General features: G+C 43.8%; 1 protein-coding gene and 1 long non-coding RNA gene across 5 annotated transcripts in view; one reads left to right on the top strand and one right to left on the bottom strand.

Annotated features, from left to right (window-relative positions):
- Positions 1-654: 654 nt before the first annotated feature.
- Positions 655-25,220, top strand: part of LOC121572289 (rho family-interacting cell polarization regulator 2) — a 95,038-nt gene continuing 70,472 nt past the window's right edge. For 2 of the 3 annotated variants that reach the window (XM_041884311.2, XM_041884312.2), the window contains exon 1: positions 656-1,005. In XM_041884311.2, the coding sequence (XP_041740245.2) occupies positions 921-1,005 (85 nt within the window). In that variant the 5' untranslated portion in view covers positions 656-920. Of the gene's footprint in view, positions 1,006-25,220 lie in introns of all 3 variants that reach the window. The other variant, XM_041884310.2, reaches the window with a different exon arrangement.
- LOC123482236 lies at positions 19,576-20,975 on the bottom strand. 2 transcript variants are annotated; one of them, XR_006657621.1, is made up of 2 exons: positions 20,935-20,975; positions 19,576-19,917 (listed from the first exon to the last, which is right to left on the bottom strand). It is a non-coding gene; the product is annotated as an uncharacterized LOC123482236 (long non-coding RNA). The 2 variants fall into 2 exon arrangements; XR_006657620.1 differs by lacking the exon at positions 20,935-20,975 and adding an exon at positions 20,262-20,291.

Consider the following 25,220-nt stretch of genomic DNA (forward strand, 5'->3'; position numbering starts at 1 on the left):
ATATGTGTTATTTCATAGTTTGATGTCTTCACTATTATTCTACAATGTAGAAAATAGTAAAAATTAAGAAAACCCCTGGAATGAGTAGGTGTGTCCAAACATTTGACTGGTACTGTGTATATATATACTCTGGGCTTTTAGATTTGTGTGTATTGTTGTGTATTGCTAGATTTTACTGAACTGTTGGAGCTAGGAACACAAGCATTTTCCTACACCCGCAATAACATCTGCTAAATATGTGTATGCAACCAATAAAATGTAATTTGATTTGACATTCGCACACACACACACACACACACACACACACACACACACACGAGGCAAAGGGACCTAGCACCTCATGTCCCTGCTGTCCCAAAATAAAGCAGTTAGTTATGCCAGCTAATTAGCAGCCACTTGAGCTGACTCACTGAATAGTGCTCCTGCATGTCCACCCATACACACACACATGCACACGCACACACACACTCGCGCACACACACTCGCGCACACACACACACACACACCACACGCAACAAGTGTACTTGAATTATCTCGCTTTCACACAGGAAATTATGAAATCATCTGTGTTGATAAAACTTGGTGGTGGTAGTCGTGAGGGCTCCCCACACACACTCTCACACACACACTCCCGTCCATCCATCCTCACACACACACTCCCGTCCAGCCATCCCCACACACACACTGGCCCTGGTGCAGGCAGACGAAGATCAGCTCTCAGTCATTGTCTGCCTGCCTGACTTCTCTGCTCAGGCTGGATCTGATTCCTGACGCAGCGGCCATCCATCGCCCGGAGCAGGAAGAAGAGGCCATCACAGCTCTGATTCCATTTTACGCTCGAGTCACCCAGTCGCACACAAAAACAGTAACCCACCTACGCTTCACCACCCAGAGAGGGGAAAATAAGGGGTAAAGAAGTGATGGCTATGGCCGACATCGGAGAGGATCAAGATTATCTCAATGAAGTGACGCGCGAGGAGATGGAGGACATCTTCATCTACGATGGTAGGATGACTGCTTTTAATTTTGGGGGATGGATGGGTGCTCCTGGTGCTCCTGGTGGGGTCAATGTAGGAGGGTGGGGGAGACAGGTGTAGAGGCTTTGGGGCTATGGTTAGGTGGCCCTCTACCCACTAGGCACAAACTGGTTGAATCAACGTTGTTTCCACGTACATGTAATTTAAACAACAAAAATCAATGTGATGATTTTGAATCATCGTGGAAAAGTGATTTGATTTGCAAAAAGTCATCAACGTAAAGGAATTTCGGTAATGTTTATCTTTTTTTTCAACCAACTTTTAACCTAAATCCAATAACATGCTTCAAATGTTTGTTGATTTCATGTTGAATTCACATTAGTTGACAACTCAAATATAAATGTTGAAATGATGTCTGTGTCCAGTTGGGTACCTTCTATGATGGCAGGATGAATGGGTGCCCCATTACGGTGCTCCATGTATCAACGGCTGGTATTTAGTCATCATTGTGAGATCATTTGAAGGTGGTCAGACATATTCATGACAAGTCTCACAATGCATTACACCTGCAGACTGTTTTAAGTGTTATGGATGGGATCAATGTACTGCACTTTACTGGGGGCTAGGGTTGGCACAATGAGGGAGACTGGTGGAGGGGCATTGGGGCTATGGATGGGTGGGCAGGGCACAGTGGCGCCGAGGTGATGACTGATACTGAAGACATGTGTAGTGTCAGGGTGGCAGGTAGCCTAGCGGTTAAGAGCGTTGGGCCAGTAACCGAAAAATCTGCCGATGTGCCCTTGAGCAAGGCATTTAACCCTAATTCCGCCAGTAAATTGCTCTGGATAAGAGCGTCTGCTAAATGACTAAAATGTAAACGTAAAATGTAGTGTGGATTGAAAAGGTTCCCAGTGTGGGTTTAGACAAGGCTGAGGTGATGTCATCACCATATTGATCAGTGATTGACTTTGTGCTTGCTGAGAATGACATTTTTAAAGATTACATATGAGTTAAAATAAATTGGTTTGCACAATTCCCTTTCTGCAGTCTCTGTGCTGCTTGTTGATCTATTTTCAACTTTTTAGAAGGCAGCAGAGAAGAGAGCCTTGTGTGGGTGTTCTTGTATAACTGGCAGATGTTTTAAACCAAACATTATGTACCACAAAACCCAATATAATCATAATGTGCATTGAATTTTCCACTGTAATGGTAGGAGAATTGAATGACGAAGTTAATGTTTTTTTTGGAAGTAGCATTTTGGACAGTATCGAGGGAAAGTAAAACTACTGACATCTGGTGAAATCATTTTCTCTTGCACAAGTCTTCCACCCCATTATATACGAACCATTCCACTTCAACTATTGAAAACTCATATGCAAACTAGTTTGCTATTACAATACTTATTATGGTAATATATAAAAACGACATTATAATCTCAGTTCAGTTGCAATAATGACTCTATACAATAACAATCCATAATAAACATTATGCAGGGTATTCCTAGATTCCGATTCATGCACCGTGTTGGTACTGTAGTGTATGATAATGCCTAGGTTGGTTGACCCACTTTGCAGTAAATTAAATGAGCCAATGGTAATTTCACTTCTGTCCTTGTGAGCCAAAAAACAGCCAGGAGGTAGAAACACACATGCACACGTGTTAAAATTAGCCGCAAAAAAATACATTTGACTGGTCATGTTTATCGGTCTATGGGTCAATTTGCATAATTGTATGGAATTAAATTGGCGCGTTTGTATTTTCGTTAGTCGTCATGCGCACAGCACACAGAGAGCCTAGTTTGAGGAGCGGAATAGCGTAAGAGTCGTGTTGTATCCTAAAATGCTGGGTTCTTTTACTGAAGACTCCGAAGCGTACTTATAATAACCAGAACAGATTTATTTCATGTTCTCCTTAACACATTCCAGTCGACCACTCTCTACAGTGTCTTAAGCACAACTAACTCTTCAATACATCATTGAACTTTCACCGCCCTTGCATCACGTACCCCAATCACTTCAATGCAAGAACGGAAACCCCATTGTCATTTGTTAATTCAAATAACTCAAACCCTACATACAAATCCAATTGGCTATTTGCAACCATTTTAAATCTAAACTCATTAACACATAATACATTTCTCAATACGCCACAAGTAGCTCCTTAAAAAGCCTGTAGGCTACTGGAGTGAAACCTGCTTTTGTAAGCCCAGTCATTGCACAAAAATAACAATTCTAAATGCAATCGCATGTTAAAAACTTTGGTGGCCACGATTAAAAAGGAGCTCTTTTTATTTCTCAATCTCAACTGGTAAAGTGCGGCTCCCATTCGCCATTCGGATGCATAGGCTCTAGCATGCCTACTGTTGACTATCAGCGCGTCACCCCACCACTTTGCAACGTGACCTTGAGGCAGTATAATTGTTTGAAACCTGAACGTTTAACTTTACTTCAAATAATGAGGCATGTCTTACCTTGCGTCAAAGTAGCCTTGCGAAAATCCATCCATAGAAATGTGGAGCCAATTATTTAGACTTCCTCATGCCATTAACCAGCATTTCTCTCCTGTACTATTGGTTTTCATATCAACTTTCTTTCGTTGTCCAGAAACCAAAGGCACAATCCTAGTCATATTAGCAACCCATCATAGTAGGATCTATTAGATTCCCCCTCTTTCGACGTTTCTTAACGGATATTTTAATCTCTGTCACATATGGAAATGCTTGCGTTGGGTGCGCTGTTTAGAACTGTGTTTTCCGCGAATTGCAATTTGGCAAATGTTTGAAAATGACATTTTATTAGCTGCTTCATTACAGGGGTTGCATGTTCTATAATAGGTTATAGCATTTCACTGTACAACAATAGCCTTGCAATTGTTTCATGTTTCCATTAAGCTCTTAATGAAAAATGGCCGGTCCTTGTATGCATGCATAGTATCAGAGATGAAGAGGCGAAGCGAAAGGTTTCAAATCTGTCCAAAATCTGTCCAATTCGTTTCTATGGGCTTATTTTGGGCCTACTCTTGTCATCTGCCTTCCCGCCTTGGGATGACTCCCATTGTTAAGGCCGAAACATAAGCATCTAGTCATTATATACAGATCTCTGATAGCATTTTCTGTTGGTCAGGTCATTTTACTGTTTGAATTGTTTTTTTTTTACCGTTTGTTGACCATTTAATGTTGACCAGTTATTCGGCAGCGAAATTGACCGACATTTGCATCCCTAAGAGGAAGAAGGATGGTGAGAGGGAGAGGATGGTGATAGGGAGAGGATGTTGAGAGGAAGAGGATGGTGAGAGGGAGAGGATGGTGAGAGGAAGAGGATGGTGAGAGGAAGAGGATGGTGAGAGGAAGAGGATGGTGATAGGGAGAGGGTGGTGAGAGGATGGTGAGAGGAAGAGGATGGTGAGAGGAGGATGGTGAGAGAGAGAGGATGGTCAGAGGAAGAGGACAGGACAGAGGAGTTGAGTCTGACAGGAGTGCTCATACAAGCTTAAGTGAATGATGGTGTTCTTTCACTGGTCCTGCTTAGGCTGCCATAGAGTCAATTATGACTTAGGTGGCACGTTTCCCTGCGGTCCAGTGTGGCAACAGAAACAGCAGAGTGCAGTAGTACTATAGAGGGGTGGAGATCGCCTCAGAGCTCTCTCTCTCTCTCTCTCTCTCTCTCTCTCTCTCTCTCTCTCTCTCTCTCTCTCTCTCTCTCTCTCTCTCTCTCTCTCTCTCTGGAGCAGTTCATGTATGATGAGACAGACACTGAAAAGGCTTTGATACTTTAAAAATGAATAATTATGCTGATACAGTAGCAATATGTCTCTCACGGTTTACTGTATGAAACTGTGAAACTGTCAATCAGACCTTGAACCTTCTCCAAGTTTCCTAAATCAGTCCACTATTTCATCAGAGACAGAATACAGCACATGCAAGCCCTCCAGTTGTTTTCAATCTTATTTCCAGAATCCTGACTGGTAACTTTGTGACTGTGGGTAAAGAATGTAGATCACTTCCCTCAGTGACTTACTAGGTGTCACGATCGTTGATCGTTGAGAAACGGGTCAGACCAAGGTGCAACGTGGTATGCGAACATGTTTATTAAACTCAATAAACAAAACAAGAAACGTGAAGTCCTCAGGCTATACAAATACAAACCAACACACGGAACAAGATCCCACAACTAATGAGTGCCTACAGGCTACTTAAGTATGATCCCCAATCAGAGACAACGAGCGACAGCTGGATCGGCAATCCTCCCGCGAAGCACCAAGCCCTGTCTGGACCCTGGTGTGGGAGGCCCCGACCCTGAAGAGGAGCTGACCTCTGGGTCTGGAGTGGAGCCGCTGACTGGAGCTGAACTGGACCCCGGTGGAGCGGACTGCTCTGGCTTCTGAGTGGAACCACTGACCGGAGCTGGACTGGGCAACGGTGGAGCGGACTGCTCTGGCTCCTGGTGTGAGGAGCAGGAACGGGCCGGGCCGGACTGGAGACACGCACCACAGGTCTGGTGCGAGGAGCATGAATGGGCCGGGCCGGACTGGGGACACGCACCACAGGTCTGGTGCGAGGAGCAGGCACGAGCTGTGCCGGACTGGATACACGCACCACTGGTCTGGTGCGGGGAGTAGGTACGGGGCGTACCGGGCTGGTGACATGCACCACTGGTTTGGTGCAGGGAGCAGGTGCGGGCCGTACTGGACTGGATACACGCACCACAGGTTTGGTGCGGGGAGCAGGCATGGGCCATACCGGACTGGGAACACGCACCACTGGCTTGGTGCGGGGAGCAGGTACGGGGCGTACCGGGCTGGCGACACGCACCACTGGTTTGGTGCGGGGAGCAGGTACGGGCCGTACTGGACTGGATACACGCACCACAGGGCTGGTGCGAGGAGCAGGTACGGGGCATACCGGGCTGGCGACAGGCACCACTGGTTTGGTGCGAGGAGCAGGTACGGGCCGTACCGACCTGGACTGATCTGGCTCCGGAGTGGAGCAGCTGACCCGGAGCTGGACTGGACCCCGGTGGAGCGGAATGCTCTGACTCCGGAATGGAGCCGCTGACTGGAGCTGGACTGGACCCCGGTGGAGCGGAATGCTCTGACTCCGGAATGGAGCCGCTGACCGGAGCTGGACTAGGCACCGGTGGAGCGAACTGCTCTGGTTCCGGAGTGGAGCAACCGACAGGAGCTGGATCAGGCACCGGTGGAGCGGTCTGCTCTGGCTCTGGAGTGGAGCAAACTTCCGGACCCGTCTCCATCCCCATTTCTGGAGCAGGACTAAACGCCGTGCCCAGCCTGGGCACTGACGCAGAGGAAAATTCCAGCCCTGTAATAGGACTGGTTGCCGGCCCCAGACTGGGCACCGACACGTTTAGGAGCTCCTGCTCCAAAACGGGGCTGTATGGCGTGCCCACCCTGGGCACTGACACAGAGGTGGTTTCCAACCCGGTCGATGGGATGGTTGCCGGCCCCTGACTGGGCACCGACACGCTAAAGTGCTCCATGCAGGGGACCGTCGCTGGAGGTCGGGTGAGTTGTGTGGTCGGAGGAGGTTTAGAAACGCCACCTCTCTCCCATCGCTCCAATGTACTCACCACGCGCAACATTGCGCTGCCGAGCGCCTGGATCCTGCTCGCCTGCTGTTGGATACGTTCCTCCCAAGATCCGGACGGACCGGCTGTACCTGCTGACTCCATTTTATGTGCGTGTTCCTGTCCTGGAACGGGCCGTGCCGGACTGGGAACACGCACTACTGGTTTGGTGCGAGAAGCAGGCACAGGACATACCGGGTTGGGAACTGGCGTTGGATATGTACGACTGTTCCAGTCCCTCTCTCTTCGCGCCCAATCCTCCTCCAGTGAGGACTCCTCCGGGAGCCCCCACGAGTTAGGGAACAGAAACTCATCGTCGTCGTCATCCTCCGACTCCTCAGTGTAAAACTGTTCCCATTCCTGTTCCCATGGTCGTAGGGACTCCAACTGGAACCCCACCGGGTGCAGTGGTCGGGGCTCCTCTCTCTCGATCCGCAGGTCTTGGAAGACCTCTAAAATAGCGGCCTCCTCCTTACTAGTCAGCCCTTTCCCGGCCTCCTGCTGCCTCGTCGTCTACCCCGTGAGCCCCCCCGATACATTTTGTTGGGGCTGCTTCTTGGGCTTCCTCTTCGGCTGGCATCGTTGATGTCGCCGTTGATCCTCTCCTACCCGGTCTTCCTCCTTCATTGCCTTACCGTAACGGACGGCCTCCTCCTCTGTGATTTTCCCCCAACTGAGGAGGACATCTACCAACGAAGCCTCCTGTTGAGTACCAGGCGTTTGCGCCTTCTGGGCACGCTGCTTGGTCCTTTTGTGGTGGGATCTTCTGTCACGATCGTTGAGAGACGGGTCAGACCAAGGTGCAGCGTGGTATGCGAACATGTTTATTAAACTCAATAAACATAAACAAAACAAGAAACAATGTAACGTGAAATCCTCAGGCTATACAAATACAAGCCTACACACGGAACAAGATCCCACAACTAAGGTAGGCAACCAGGCTACTTAAGTATGATCCCCAATCAGAGACAACGAGCGACAGATGCCTCTGATTGGGAATCACACCCGGCCAAACCTAGAAATACACATCTAGATCCTAAACATAGAAATTCTAACATAGATCCTCACGCCCTGACCAAACCAACTAAAGACAACAGGCCTGTCAAGGCCAGGGCGTGACACTAGGCTATTATTACTTTATTATTATTATTATTATTATTATTTTTAATTATTTTTATTATTATTAATATTATTATTATTACTCGTATTATTAATATTATTATTAATATTTTATTATTATTATTATAATATTTTCATTCAATCAAGCAAAACAAATGTGTTATAAACAAAAACAGGAAAAAGGCAGTGTGATTGCTTGAGCACCATAAGTTATTCAAAGGACTCCATTGGCACCGGCCTAGCTGCCTGTGCGAAGATTCAGGAAAGTGGTGAGTCTGTACGTCCCAAAGAGCCATGATTGTGAGTTCTGACAGGAAACTGGGACCAAGGTGGACAAAGGTGGACCGAGGTGGTCCGAGGTGGACCGAGGTGGTCCGAGAAGGACATGGAACGCTAGTGTTAGCAGGGAAGGAGAGTTTAAATAAACCAGTGTTTGGGGAACTGGGTCAGGAGGGACAGAAAACCCAAAGAAAGGTGCCACTTCAGCAAGAGGAGGGATGATTCTGAAAGCTCCTTGTAGACCTACACAATATTAGTGAACCTGGGTCCTGTATAGATCTGTTACACTACCTGGTCTTGGAGCCTCTCCTTGAATCAGATCCCTTGTTGTGATACACGCTCCTCCCTTCCTATGGGCTTGATCAGTCAGAGAGGTGTAGGCTGTTGCTTGAACAGCCACAGTGAAACCGAAGCTATACAGCTCCACACAGTTCAAATCACATCAATCTTTATTTATATAGCACATGTCATACAAAATGAGTGTAATCTGATGTGCTTCAGCCATGCTTTGATTGGCCTTGTTCACCTGTGGCCTCCTCTACACTTGCCAGAAGGCATCGCTAGAATGAAGTTCAATGAACTCAACCCCTTCTGCAGTGTACCTGTGACACACTCCTCCTCCTCCTCCTCTTCTCCTCTCCTCCTCCTCCTCCCATCCTCCTCCCCTCCCCTCCTCCCCTCCTCTTCTCCTCCTCTTCTCCTCCCCTCCTCCTCCCCTCCCCTCCTCCTTCCCCTCCTCCTCCCCTCCCCTCCTCTTCTCCTCCTCTTCCTCCTCCTCCCCTCCCTCCTTCCCTCCTCCCTCCCCTCCCTCCTCTCCTCTCCTCCCTCCTCCTCCTCCCCCTCCCCTCCCCCTCCTCCCCTCCTCCCCTCCTCCTCCCCTCCCCTCCTCCTTCTCCTCCCCTCCTCCTCTTGTCTGACCGCAACAGGGCTTACAAACAGACAGGCCTGACCTCTGCACTCTGAATCTAGTCTGCCCAGAGAGTCTCTCGAACCAAGCAAAAAGACACACAAAAAACATTTAAACACACAACACACACACCGTTTAAACACACAATACACACACCGTTTAAACACACAACACACACACACCATTTAAACACACAACACACACACCGTTTAAACACACAACACACACAACACACACACCGTTTAAAACACACAACTCACACACCGTTTAAACACACAACACACACACCGTTTAAACACACAACACACACACCGTTTAAACACACAACACACACACAGTTTAAACACACAACACACACACCGTTTAAACACACAACACACAAACCGTTTAAACACACAACACACACACTGTTTTAAACACACAACACACACAACACACACACCGTTTAAAACACACAACACACACACCGTTTAAACACACAACTCACACACCGTTTAAACACACAACACACACCGTTTAAACACACAACTCACACACCGTTTAAACACACAACACACACACCGTTTAAACACACAACTCACACACCGTTTAAACACACAACTCACACAATGTGAAGATTCTCTGGAAACACACATACACACTGTCTGTCTTTCTCTCTGCTGAAGGGTTGGAGTCTGGCCGAGCTGATCTTCTACACTCTAACATACAGCCTCTAACCGACTGGCTATAACCAACAGCCTCTAACCAACAGACTCTAACCAACAGCCTCTAACCAACAGCCTCTAACCAACAGACTCTAACCAACAGACTCTAACCAACAGACTCTAACCAACAGACTCTAACCAACAGCCTCTAACCAACAGCCTCTAACCAACAGACTCTAACCAACAGCCTCTAACCAACAGACTCTAAACGTCCTCCTCTAACCCACCTTCATGGTCAGAATAATTGGACAGAGACTATGACTGTCTGTACTGTGTATGGGGGCTGGGGAATGGGAAACATTGCCTCGTGTTCACCCTAGAGGGGCAGCCTGGCCCTAGCTAGCTTATTCCTCTCTCTGATTATGACAGTTGCGTCCACTGACCTAATTTAGCCTGAACAAACTCCCACAAACACACAGCTCTGTTTGTTTGCCTTTCTACCGAAGCAGAACAAGTAGAGAGAAAAACTGGAATAGCAAAATGGGAAGGAGAAGGGTTTATAAAATGGGCAGTTGAAGGGTTTATAAAGCGGGCAGGTGAAGGGTTTATAATCTATGGAGCTGTAAATCACAATGTTGGGTTCAGGGAGATGTCAGAAATGTTCAGTAGAGATGGTTACAGTGACACAAGATGTCATGACATCTTATGACATTTGTGGAACGTTCTTTGACGGGTAGAACATTCTATGACAGGTAGAACATTCTGTGACGGGTAGAACGTTCTGTGAGGGGTAGAATGTTCTGTGACGGGTAGAACGTTCTGTGATGGGTAGAACGTTCTGTGATGGGTGGATCCTATTGCAAGTAGGTTCCTTCCCTTCCAGCCCACAGTAAAGCTTGTGCTTAGGGGCTGGGCTTAGGCCTACCTGCAGCAGTCAAAGCCCTGTCATTAACACCAAAGGACCCATGCTATAGGGCATGACAGCCCTGTAATCTGCCCACGTCTGAGGCTGAGCAGCACTGCCTTTCTCACTGCTACCCACCCACCACTAAAAAAATTAAAAAAACATTAACAGAACAGCCATGTGGTTGAGTGAAGTTTCAAAGCCATTTTGAAGGCTGTAAGTGCTAGACCCCCCACAATCCACATTGGCCTACACACACTTCAGTCTATACAGTAAAAGTGGTTCAGTGTTAGGAGGACTCATGGAGGTATTCTCTCAAACATACAGTGAACCAGGCCATTTCCAGGGTGGTAACTAGCCCTGAGACATGGCTGTACATGGCCTACATTACTATGGTGTCTAGTAGGATGTAAAACATTAGTATGGTGTCTAGTAGGATGTAAAACATTACTATGGTGTCTAGTAGGATGTACAACATTACTATGGTGTCTAGTAGGATGTAAAACATTACTATGGTGTCTAGTAGGATGTACAACATTACTATGGTGTCTAGTAGGATGTACAACATTACTATGGTGTGTAGTAGGATGTAAAACATTACTATGGTGTCTAGTAGGATGTACAACATTACTATGGTGTGTAGTAGGATGTAAAACATTACTATGGTGTCTAGTAGGATGTACAACATTACTATGGTGTCTAGTAGAATGTAAAACATTACTATGGTGTCTAGTAGAATGTAAAACATTACTATGGTGTGTAGTAGGATGTAAAACATTACTATGGTGTGTAGTAGGATGTAAAACATTACTATGGTGTCTAGTAGGATTTAAAACATTACTATGGTGTCTAGTAGGATGTAAAACATTACTATGGTGTCTAGTAGGATGTAAAACATTACTATGGTGTCTAGTAGGATGTTAAACATTACTATGTCTAATAGGATGTAAAACATTACTATGGTGTCTAGTAGGATGTAAAACATTACTATGTCTAGTAGGATGTAAAACATTACTATGGTGTCTAGTAGGATGTAAAACATTACTATGTCTAGTAGGATGTAAAACATTACTATGTTGTCTAGTAGGATGTAAAACATTACTATGTTGTCTAGTAGGATGTAAAACATTAATATGGTGTCTAGTAGGATGTAAAACATTACTATGGTGTCTAGTAGGATGTAACACATTACTATGGTGTCTAGTAGGATGTAAAACATTACTATGGTGTCTAGTAGGATGTACAACATTACTATGGTGTCTAGTAGGATGTACAACATTACTATGGTGTCTAGTAGGATGTACAACATTACTATGGTGTCTAGTAGGATGTACAACATTACTATGGTGTCTAATAGGATGTACAACATTACTATGGTGTGTAGTAGGATGTAAAACATTACTATGGTGTCTAGTAGGATGTAAAACAGTACTATGGTGTCTAGTAGGATGTAAAACATTACTATGGTGTCTAGTAGGATGTAAAACATTACTATGGTGTCTAGTAGGATGTAAAACATTACTATGGTGTCTAGTATGATGTAAAACATTACTATGGTGTGTAGTAGGATGTAAAACGTTGCTATGGTGTCTAGTAGGATGTAACACATTACTATGGTGTCTAGTAGGATGTAGAACATTACTATGGTGTCTAGTATGATGTAATACATTACTATGGTGTCTAGTAGGATGTAGAACATTACTATGGTGTCTAGTAGGATGTAATACATTACTGTGGTGTCTAGTAGGATGTAAAACATTACTATGGTGTCTCGTAGGATGTAATACATTACTATGGTGTCTAGTAGGATGTAAAACATTACTATGGTGTGTAGTAGGATGTAAAACATTACTATGGTGTCTAGTAGGATGTAAAACATTACTATGGTGTCTCGTAGGATGTAATACATTACTATGGTGTCTCGTAGGATGTAATACATTACTATTGTGTCTAGTAGGATGTAAAACATTACTGTGGTGTCTAGTAGGATGTAAAACATTCCTATGGTGTCTCGTAGGATGTAATACATTAGTATGGTGTCTAGTAGGATGTAAAACATTACTATGGTGTGTAGTAGGATGTAAAACATTACTATGGTGTCTAGTAGGATGTAAAACATTACTATGGTGTCTCGTAGGATGTAATACATTACTATGGTGTCTCGTAGGATGTAAAACATTACTATGGCGTGTAGTAGGATGTAACACATTACTATGGTGTCTAGTAGGATGTAAAACATTACTATGGTGTCTAGTAGGATGTACAACATTACTATGGTGTCTAGTAGGATGTACAACATTACTATGGTGTCTAGTAGGATGTACAACATTACTATGGTGTCTAGTAGGATGTAAAACATTACTATGGTGTCTAGTAGGATGTAAAACATTACTATGGTGTCTAGTAGGATGTAAAACATTACTATGGTGTCTAGTATGATGTAAAACATTACTATGGTGTCTCGTAGGATGTAATACATTACTATGGTGTCTAGTAGGATGTAAAACATTACTATGGTGTGTAGTAGGATGTAAAACATTACTATGGTGTCTAGTAGGATGTAAAACATTACTATGGTGTCTCGTAGGATGTAATACATTACTATGGTGTCTCGTAGGATGTAATACATTACTATGGTGTCTAGTAGGATGTAAAACATTACTGTGGTGTCTAGTAGGATGTAAAACATTCCTATGGTGTCTCGTAGGATGTAATACATTACTATGGTGTCTAGTAGGATGTAAAACATTACTATGGTGTGTAGTAGGATGTAAAACATTACTATGGTGTCTAGTAGGATGTAAAACATTACTATGGTGTCTCGTAGGATGTAATACATTACTATGGTGTCTCGTAGGATGTAAAACATTACTATGGTGTGTAGTAGGATGTAACACATTACTATGGTGTCTAGTAGGATGTAAAGCATTACTATGGTGTCTCGTAGGATGTAATACATTACTATGATGTAAAACATTACTATGGTGTCTCGTAGGATGTAATACATTACTATGGTGTGTAGTAGGATGTAAAACATTACTATGGTGTCTAGTAGGATGTAAAACATTACTATGGTGTCTAGTAGGATGTAAAACATTATTATGGTGTCTCGTAGGATGTAATACATTACTATGGTGTCTAGTAGGATGTAAAACAGTACTATGGTGTCTAGTAGGATGTAAAACATTACTATGGTGTCTAGTAGGATGTAAAACATTACTATGGTGTCTAGTAGGATGTAAACAGATAACCAGAGAACATACACCACTGATCCCTCCCTCTCTAACCCTCCCTGTTCCACGAGAGTAGAGGAGAGAGGAAAGTAGAGTAGAGTAGAGGAGAGGAGAGGAGACGAGAGGAGACGAGAGGAGACGAGACGAGGAGAGACGAGGAGAGACGAGGGGAGAGAGAAGAGGAGACGAGAGGAAAGGAGACAAGTGGAGGGGAGAGAGGAGAGACGAGAGACGAGAGGAGAGCATTCCAGGTGTAGCTGGTTGAGGTAATGCAAAGCTGTCATCAAGGCAAAGGGTGGCTATTTGAAGAATCTCAAATATATAATATATTTTGATTTGTTTAACACTGTTTTAGTTACTACATGATTCCATATTTCATAGTTTTGATGTAATAATAATATGCCATTTAGCAGACGCTTTTATCCAAAGCGACTTACAGTCATGTGTGCATACATTTTTACGTATGGGTGGTCCCAGGGATCGAACCCACTACCCTGGCGTTACAAGCGCCATGCTCTACCAATTGAGCTACAGCGGACCACCAGATGTGTTCACTATTATTCTACAATGTAGAAAATAGTCAAAATAAAGAAAAACCCTTGAATGAGTAAGTGTTCTAAAACTTTTGACAGGTAGTGTATATATATATATTTTTGTTTGTATGTTTTAATATTGAATATAAAAAAAACGATCTACTTGCAGTGAAGCAGCTCAACAGCTACATCACATTAGTCATCTAACAGACTCCCATCCAGAGCGACACACAGAAGCAACCAGGGTCAACGCCCTGCTCAATGGCACGTCGACAGATCTCCCACAAGGTCAAAAACGGGGACCCGAACCAGCGACCTATCAGCCACCGGCCCAAGCTCCCAACCGCCAGGCCCCCAGCCCCCCCAAGCCCCCGTCCCCCAAATGCACCAACAACCAACAAAATGAACAAAATATAAAAAAGACAAAGGAAAACAGAAAACAACCATGCAAAAAAAAAGATAACACACTGGTTGAATCAACGTTGTTTCCACTGTGCCCAGTGGGTTCATTACAAAGTTCCTTCCTCTGTATTAAAATGAGACTGATTGATTGGATCAGACAGCCCATTTTCTGCCCATCCATTCATCCATCCATCCCTCCATCCCTCCATCCTTCCTCCAGCTACTAAACTGAACAGGATTTGTAGGATGTGGTGGAACTGGAACCACATCTCTTATGTGGGGCCAATCAAGTTGGCTGCACTGGATTATGACAGCCATGTCAGGCCACTCATCATAGTAAGAGCCAGTTAGTTAAAGTGGAAATCTATTTCCATGCCGGTGCGGCGCCGGACTGTGAAGCTGTACCCCTATTAGGCATATATGCAGTTAAGGTAGCTACGGATTCAATTGTTTGTCCTGTCTCTGGTTCCATTTAATTTGTTTGCCTAATGCCATTTCTGTAAACACTCTTGAGGAAAAATTGATTTGAGCTGCCCGGGGCCAATTGGACCACGGCCGTGCCCCTGAACTTGAGTTCTGTTCTGAAAATAATATTTGTTGTCCTTGAGGAGGATTGTTGTTCAAAGTAAATGTAATATCTGTGCAATGTAATGGCTTATGCATGATATTAATATTGTTATTGATCCATACAGAAAGAAGAACCTTTTGGCAATAAATCCTCCACTCTTCATGACATGTAGGGGCCTGTGTAGCCAAATTCAAATAGACTGCTACCCCTTTACTGGCTCAGCAGCGGCTTAATCATAGCCTATCTGGAGGGGCAGTGGAAAGAAAGAGATAGTCCATACCGTGACAGCTGTGTAAATACAGTGAATTTACTTTACCCCAGTCCGTCGCCCTGGTCGGCATGCACTAACAGCAATGACCGAATAGTGCTGAACTGCCGATGGCGGTGCAGGGACGCCATCTCGTCGCCTGTGGTGTTGTGAGGGCAAAGGAGCGGCCCCGCCTACTGTTACAACTCTGCTTGTTCATTGGTCCAACGCTGCTCAGGGCGAGCGCTACAAACCCAAACTGGAATGCACACATGATTTTCGGTAGGAGCAAGGGGCTTTGTATGCTGTTTTATCAAGGGAAAAAGATAACGTTCAGAAGAATTGACCGAATCGAACAGTAGAATTCATTGTTTTATTGATCCAGTGGACCAAAGGTTCACGTTGGAAAGCGGGGCTTCTCCTTTACCCACAGATGGAGCGGCGCAGTTAGCAGACAATACATATGATTTAGTTGAAGTAAGTTTTTCAGAGGTGAGTAGCTAGATTTTCTCTCTTGTATTTAGACTAGATAAGCCTTTTCTTATATTGCTTGAGCAACGTGCGAGCTCGAAGAGTAGATTACTGTGCGTCTTTATACAAGCGGAACTGAGTCGAGATTCATGAGTGAGAAGGGCTTTAGTAGGGCAATGGGTCAGTAAACTATACGGGTAAACACTTACGAAATAGACGGGTCATTCTACAGATTCGGTGCCTTTTGTGATTGAGGAGGATGAAACAATGAACATTAAAATCTTAAGCTTTTTTTTATTTGATGTGACAAAGTAACGTGTGTACTTGATAGAAAATACCTTTTCCCATCTCAATGTAGAGTATTAAGTTATTATTCTGTATTATTTTCTCAAACAAGTCCCAATTTAATTCAACCCGTCACAGTCATTTTGTTATTCAACTATTCATTTTTCCAATAAGCTTGAGATCAGCTTCTGGCATAATCTCACAGTTTAGATGTCCCTTGTAAATAATGGCATATTGTAATTAAAGAGAAAATCAAGAAAAACTGACCAGCACCATCCTTTCCAGTTTACGATGAAGAAATTTCTAATCTAACTCCACATTTTCGCAAGAAATGTGCAAGAATGCTGCATAATTCCTGACAAAATTGAAATAGCCTTATTTACCCTGATTTAATACACACAATAAAAACACTATTGATGTTATATTTTGTGTATTTAATACAAAAATAAAAAAATAATCTCGTAACAGGGATGAATGCACCGCAACAGGGTTGAAAATCATGTAACAGGGTTGAGTGAAAAGCATCACGTGTCATATGTTTTATCTTTTGAGATCACTAACATGTTGCCATTTTTAAAACATTTTAAACATTTTTAAACCTACTGTCAACATAGCTTTTAAAATCTAAAGAATCTAGATGAAAGCTAGACAGAGTAAAACACATTAATGAACTAATAACAGTAACAACATTTCATTGATTTCATAAAAATATCCATCTGATAATGGCAGGAGTCTGTTTGAACATTGAGCAAACATCTTAACATTGATAACCTATATAGGTCACATGTTGCCATTTTTTAACATTTTAAACTACTGTCAACATAGCTTTTAAAGTTTAAACAATCAAGATGAAATCTAGACAGATTAAAACACATTAATAAACTAACAACAGTTACAACATTTCATTGATTTCATAGAAATATCCAGAGTAATGGCAGGAATGTCTGTGTTGTTTGAATGTTTGAACATTAAGCAAACATCTTAACATTAATAACCTATAGGTAAGCCTACAGTTTGTTCACCATTTTTACTGAGAGAGCCTAGCCCACACTTCCTTCTGTATTTCCATGTGCCTAGAAGTCACCGGTTTAGGGGGATCAATGTGTTCCAAGATGTCCTCAAATGGATACCACAGGATATCATCAAGAAGTGGCCAGAAGTACCTATTTGGTCCAGCACAGCACATGCATTTGACCTGCACATGGGATTCATCTGTGGCTAGAATTATTCCGGGGATAGAAATCGTCATCATATTTGGCCACGCACCATTTCCCGCATATGTCTGGATTTGCCCAATCAACCTCCCTCTGTGACACGACTGATGTAACTTTAGGGGTAAATGTGAAATGTTGTGTATTGAAACACTGGCATTCCAGTTTCTTGTTGTGGACTGTGCACATACAGCTTACATCACGGTAGGCAATTTGCCTTGCAGCCACACAAACAACTTGGTGGATCCGCATTGTGGATGGAACTACTGGCAAATTGGCTGGCATACCTTGGACGGCTTTTCGATGGCCTCGTCTTCAATGAAGTAAAGCTTGATGGCAGTGTTGTTCTCCTCTAAGACCCTGTACAGAGTATGAGCATTTGGGATGTCACATCCTTGACTTATCAGCCTGTCTGCGGTTCTTTTTAGGGTTGCACCAACACCATCTGGTGCTCCTTCCCATGCCCTGCTTCAAAGAAATTCCAAGACCCTGCCCTCAAGCCCCTCTTGGCCAGTTCTGTGCTGAACAGAAAGAAATTGCCTTTTTGCCTGTACTGGGTACAAGGGCCATCGCTGAAGAAGTGTACTGTTGATATGTTGGGGTGGGTATGTTGCAGGTCATCAAGCACAGGACTGAGGTGTGCCCAGATAGCAGGAGGAGCCTTATTCCTTGATGGAGAAATGGTGGTGAAGCAAGTTGGTTGCTGATTCTGTCCAACGTAGAGGACACCTGTGTGGAGGACGGCCTGTTCATGAGATGAACCAAAGTGAACAGACTGCATCTCTGTCCCATATCTGCAGGTGAAGTTTTCTGAAAAATCAATATGGATAAGGCACTCATCTGCAGACATGTTTTTCTTGAGTTCGCGACAGTAAGCATACTGCTGTTTAATGTTGAAAAGATGTTTCCGAAACCTGAAGAGGAGCGTATGAAACAACTGTACTAGTTGTTCCTGCGTCTTGTTTACCTCATCCTTCACAGTGACTTTTACTGTTTGACCTTCCTCATTTTTTCTTTGCTTTTCTTTGACCATCCACTGGAGAAAGACAACATTTTCATCAGCAGCATACAAGCTTGACATTGGAACTGTTTGGTTCTTGCATTGTTCACATTCACCGTACATGCACTGCTTATTCAAGGAACTACAACACACACTTTCAACTAAATCTTCAAGCACTGACGATTCAATAAGCTTAATTTGTTTGAGCTTCTCTGCGACAAAGGTCAGGTTTTCGTGAAGCTTACACATACAAGTGTCCCGATCAGCAAGGGAAGGGTAAACCACCCAGAAAGGCCGGAGGCGGCTGAACATGGAGTATGAAATTTCTTCTGTGTTCTCTGCAAGAAACTTCCTATGCAGATTTTTCAACGTGTCAAGGAGGAACCTCTTCTGCATCTTCTGTTTGTTCTTTGTTTTAGTTTGCTTTTTGCCAGTGGTCATTCTACTGATATCATCACGTGTGAAGAAATCCCTCACCCTCTTCTTGATGTCCACAAAGTTTGAGATTTTCTTTCTTTGAAATGTAGATACACTGCCTGTGAGCTTCCAGCGTTTCTTTGAAAAACCCAAAGCAGACTCTGAAAATGATTGCAGTCTATACTTCTTAATAATGTTACCTGCCACTACTCTGGATATAATTTGCTTCTCTCGTTCAGTTTTTGCATTTTTATAATGCTCCTTTATTTGAGCAACGAGTGCTGTGTGATGCAGTGCAGATCTTCTGACATCACTTGGTACAGCTGTGGATTTTGACGAAGTCTTCTTTTCTAAACGCTGGAGCCTTTTTTTGTACTTTTCTTTGGCCCTCCTTTCTTCATCAAGACATTTCTGTAAATCAGCTACCTGCTTTCTCAATTTGTCTTTTGTCTTTCTTGATTTTTTCTTCCCCTTCACAGATTGTCTAAAACAAACAAATAGACAATTCAATTCAATTTTATTTATTGTATCAAATCATAACAAGGTAAGTTCATAAGCAGTATAAATAAATGTTAAGGATACTATTACAATGTGAATATGTCTAAGCAGTTTTGAAGAAATAGTGTACAAAGTTACCAGAAATCATATTTGTATGCACTCCTTTGCACTCCTATTCTCTCTCTCTCTCTCTCTCTCTCTCTCTCTCTCTCTCTCTCTCTCTCTCTCTCTCTCTCTCTCTCTCTCTCTCTCTCTCTCTCTCTCTCTCTCTCTCTCTCTCTCTCTCTCTCTCTCTCTCTCTCTCTCTCTCTCTCTCTCTCTCACACACAATCTTTTTCCTAACCTTGTGGGCTCATGTGACATCACCACGTCTCTATCAGGACTTTGTGGAGGGTGGCAATAGTATTAACAGCCATTTCCCTTTGCTTTTGCCGCTCCTTCGCTTTTCTCCATCCCTTTCTCCTCATCTTTTGACCTCTCTTATCTAGATCTCCTATTCCTTTCTTCTTTCCTGCTAAAACATATTTTGTCCATCTCATGCGTTCACTCCTGAGGTACTTTTCCCTTCGTTCTGGATCAGCATTTCTTCTTGCCCTGTACTCTCTTTGCCTTTCTGCTGCTGTTTTTGCCATTGTTGAATCTGAAATTGTAGGTCAAGGTCAAGTCAATGATCAGTTTACTCTCCAAAACTAATTACTGTATCCTTTTAATCACTATGTAGTAAAATGAACATGAACTTGCAGATAATACTCCTAAATATGGCAGTACAAACCAGTCGGCTAGTGAACATGAACCCCTCACGCACCAGTTGCCAAGGCAGTATACTGTATGTCTTTTTAGACTAGTCTTCATTTACATTCTCTAGTCTTTTTATGCATTACCAAATTATGCTTTAAAGCAACAAAACTTTATTTTCTGTTGATTGTGTGTCCATGACCACCACCACCTCGTGTCTTAAAGATCTTACATTTCCAGGAGAATTACCTGACCACCGGCGCGCGGATGTCCCTCACCTTCCTCTCTATGTGTGTTTCCTTTCTGCTGCTGTTTTTTCCATTGTTGAATCTGAAATTGTAGGTCAAGGTCAAGTCAATGACCTGCTTACTCTTCAAGACTAAATATTTTTTCCTTTTAATCACTATGTAGTAAAATGAACATGAACTTGCAGATAATACTCCTAAATATGTCAATGTATATAGGAGAGAGAACAAATTAATTGTCACTTTTTTAAAGTTATTATTTTCAAAAATTCCTCGTACTTTTAGTTGATACTGTAAAACCGTAATCAACAAACATTCAACAAGAAAATATGATTGGTATTAAGCAATATACATTAAATATTGCTAAGATTTAACAGCTATTCAACCCTGCAACAGCCATTCAACCCCGTAACATTGAAAAATGTGATGGGGTTGAATGTGACAGGGTTGAAGATTTTGTGCTAATCTGTTGCTAATTCGGGATGCTAGCAGCTAGCAGTGTGCCACATGGCCTTATTCAACAAAAGACATTGTTATACTTCATAGCTATAAAAACAATTATTGGTAAAATCTTAACTATGAATTCCCCCCCAACAGAGTTGAATACCTGAGATTGACAAAGCCCATATGTGCTTAAAAAACATGAAATATTTATAAAAAGTGAGAGAGCAGCTTACCACTTGTCACACCAGGCTTCTCTGAAGACTTGTATGATGTCACTTCCTCATAAATGATGTCCACAGGATCAAACCATTATTTAATTGTGAGTGGGGGTATTGTTGCGTTACGGGGTTGAAAGAAATACAAGGACAGGGGTAAAAGCCTGAATTTCTCAGAAAATAAAATGTCTTATGCTGAGAAAATGGATTATGCATAATAAGGGGGGCATATACAATTAATTTAACAAAAAAAAGCATTATTATTTAACACTGTGTACTCAAAATGAGTCACGCCATTTGCATGATGGTCAATAGGGACAGGCGAAATTCTTAATACTCCTAAGAAAAGCAAACATATAAGTATTGAAATTCATCTCTGTTTAAAATCATATTCTCTACTCCATATTAAAAACATGTAAAACTTTGAAATGTTGTAATTTAAGTGTAGTTTGATAAATGTTCTGACAAGTTATAACACTAGTACATCTTGGGACACTGACAATGCTGAAATGTCACCGAATCTGTAGAATGACCCAGACAACTAAACACATTTGTGATTTTTGCCTTAACAATACATAAAACAGATGCATTTTATTGATCTACAAAACTATTTTGCAATTGTGCATGCCAACATCAAATCCCATATAATTGGTTGGCTATGATGAGATACCGTCTCCTATATCGTGAGGATAAACTGATCATCGACCGATCACAATCATAATTTACAGTTTCTCTTGAGGTCTCGGTATCGGTGAACATGTTTCTTCATGAGCTTGTCGACCACTTTCCTTTGCTTCTGACCGCAGCGGTCGCTTCATCATGATCCGTTGTGATGTTAACATTATATCTCTTCATAACAGAGCTGCCATGTGGAGCGCTGTGGTTGGATTTGGGTTTAGGAAAAGGGGGTTTAAATGGTAAATGTCTGTCTTGTGATTGTAGGTTTGGGGGAAAAGCTGCACTTGTGTGTGGGAGTGTGGTTCACAAAGTGTTGTAGACAGGGGAGAAGGACACAGACACAACCACACACACACACATACACACACATACACACACAGACATACATACACACCATAACTCTTATGGACAGAGTGAACTAGGACAGCAAGCAGGGATTTTGCGAAATTCCCTGCAGGTTTGGGAGAGGTAAGGGGGCATTAGGCCATTGTCATTTTCAAATGCATTAACTGGGCATAGTTTACTACCTATACCAGTTGTAAGTCCAGAGATCACTGCACATTAAATGGTTGCTGGAAGGATTCGCTATCTTACTCTTTGCATTCTCTCACAACATAACCATGATAGAATATAATTGACAATCAAAAGCTGTATCACTCAATAAGAGGTTACTTCAGCCCTTCCTCTTATTGCTTGTCCTGATATGCCACAGAAGTGTATAGACATCAGTGTAAATGTCATGTTCTCTAGAATGCATTATAAAAACCACCCTATAGCCCACTGCTATGCCCTCCACTCCCCTCCAGCTACATGTTCTGTTTTGAGAAAAAGGGTAAAATGTTTCTCTGTAGAGAATGTCTTGCTTTGATATGGTTTAACTGAATTGCTTTGCTCCATTGCCAGGCCATATTCGTTTAGTTATTCGTTTTATGGTAAGACTCAGGACGGGGGGTAGAAGTTGGATGCCAAGGCCTCTCTCTCTCTCTGTCTCTCTCTCTCTCTCTCTCTCTCTCTCTCTCTCTCTCTCTCTCTCTCTCTCTCTCTCTCTGTCTCTCTCTCTCTCTCTCTCTCTGCCTCATTAAATGATTAAAGAACTGTGGTCTGGAGTGAATTCAGACAAACATGGCATGTTCTTCACTGAGTGTTCTTCTCCTCAATGCAACAGGGCCCCTGAACACAATGGAGTGTGACGCCATAGATGGCTGCAGGGAACGTCAGTCCTCAGGTCTTTTGTATGGTCTCTAATGCTGTAATCAGCAGCCTACACCAAGCTGTGTGTGTGTGTGTAATCTGCAGCCCACACTAAGAACAGAGCATCGATGGAAAGATTAATGTCAACGCTCTGTGTTTGAACGCTCAGAAAAATTATACAAAACGTGGTCTAAGAAACTCTGTATCATAACATTTTGTTTTCTGTACTGAGCTCTTCAAGAACATCCTCTTTCAGTTCTTGGCATGGAGCACTTTGTGTGTGTGTGTGTGTGTGTACGTCCAAATGTGTGTGGTTCTAATTTCTTAAGAAATGTTGGCCTTGCATTCTTTAAAAAGGGGTGCCTTTAGTTTTCACAGCTGATAAACATTTCATAAGGAGTGTAGCAGAAATTGTAGCCAGCAGTGTTGTAAGGACGCCCAGCTCGGAGAGAGAACACTGATTCTTAGAATTTCGTACACATCTCTAGTTCCTGAAAAAGCCAAACTGGACCTACCCAAGCCCAACAGTTACTTTCCCAAACGAGAAACAAGCTTCAATTGTGTTATTAATCCACGGGAATCAAAGTCATGGTTCTTTATTCAGACCAACAGCTCTATAGCATTGTTCTGTTTAGTCCACAGTCCATACTGTAAGCCAGGTTTCATCCAGACCTCACTCAGGCTTCTCAGTCAGTGACCCACCAGGATCTAGTGATCTGACCTGGACTCTCAGGGTTATCTGCTCCAGAGATACCCCTGTCCTGTTATGCTTCCTCCGGCCTGGCTCTGTCTCTGATGTCCTGGCACGTCCATCCCTGACACGTCCATCCCTGACAGAGGCATCCTTGAGGGGGAGATGTATTTCTGGGGATGGTAGGAGGAGGGGATTGGGGAGTGGAGGGGTGGAGTTGGGAGTTAAATTAGAAAGGGAATTTCTGATATTCCTCATGAGGAGCTGCTGTGATGAGACAGCAGAGGAAGGGGTGAGGTGGGAAGGGGAGAGGAGGGTTGGAATTTTGAGTTAGGGAGGGCAAAAGGGGATGTTGGGATTGGGGTTAGGGAGTTGGATGAGAAAGGGAATGTCTGATATCTCTTAGGAGCGGCTAGTATTAGACAGCAGGAGGGGGGAGGTGGAAGGAGGGGCTGCTATGATACAGCAGGAGAGGGGGGAGGTGGAAGGAGGGGGGGGGGGTGGAATGATTACTTTATCCTATCCCAGGTATTCCTTAAAGAGGTGGGGTTTCAAATGACTCCGGAAGGTGGTGAGTGACTCCGCTGTCCTGGCGTCGTGAGGGAGCTTGTTCCACCATTGGGGTGCCAGAGCAGCGAACAGTTTTGACTGGGCTGAGCGGGAACTATGCTTCCGCAGAGGTAGGGAGCCAGCAGGCCAGAGGTGGATGAACGCAGTGCCCTCGTTTGGGTGTAGGGACTGATCAGAGCCTGAAGGTACGGAGGTGCCGTTTCCCCCACAGCTCCGTAGGCAAGCACCATGGTCTTGTAGCAGATGCGAGCTTCAACTGGAAGCCAGTGGAGTGTGCGGAGGAGCGGGGTGACGTGAGAGAACTTGGGAAGGTTGAACACCAGACGGGCTGCGGCATTCTGGATGAGTTGTAGGGGTTTAATGGCACAGGCAGGGAGCCCAGCCAACAGCGAGTTGCAGTAATCCAGACGGGGAGATGACAAGTGCCTGGATTAGGACCTGTGCCGCTTCCTGTGTAAGGCAGGGTCGTACTCTCCGAATGTTGTAGAGCATGAACCTACAGGATCGGGTCACCGCCTTGATGTTAGCGGAGAACGACAGGGTGTTGTCCAGGGTCACGCCAAGGCTCTTCGCACTCTGGGAGGAGGACACAACGGCGTTGTCAACCGTGATGGCGAGATCATGGAACGGGCAGTCCTTCCCCGGGAGGAAAAGCAGCTCCGTCTTGCCGAGGTTCAGCTTGAGGTGGTGATCCGTCATCCATACTGATATGTCTGCCAGACATGCAGAGATGCGATTCGCCACCTGGTTATCAGAAGGGGGAAAGGAGAAGATTAGTTGTGTGTCGTCAGCGTAGCAATGATAGGAGAGGCCATGTGAGGATATGACAGAGCCAAGTGACTTGGTGTATAGCGAGAATAGGAGAGGGCCTAGAACTGAGCCCTGGGGGACACCAGTGGTGAGAGCACGTGGTGCGGAGACAGCTTCTCGCCACGTCACTTGGTAGGAGCGACCGGTCAGGTAGGACGCAATCCAAGAGTGAGCCGCGCCGGAGATGCCCAGCTCGGAGAGGGTGGAGAGGAGGATCTGATGGTTCACAGTATCAAAGGCAGCAGACAGGTCTAGAAGGACAAGAGCAGAGGAGAGAGAGTTAGCTTTAGCAGTGCGGAGAGCCTCTGTGACACAGAGAAGAGCAGTCTCAGTTGAATGACCAGTCTTGAAACCTGACTGGTTT

Source organism: Coregonus clupeaformis, chromosome 29, assembly GCF_020615455.1.
Source record: "Coregonus clupeaformis isolate EN_2021a chromosome 29, ASM2061545v1, whole genome shotgun sequence".
Lineage (NCBI taxonomy): Eukaryota > Metazoa > Chordata > Actinopteri > Salmoniformes > Salmonidae > Coregonus > Coregonus clupeaformis.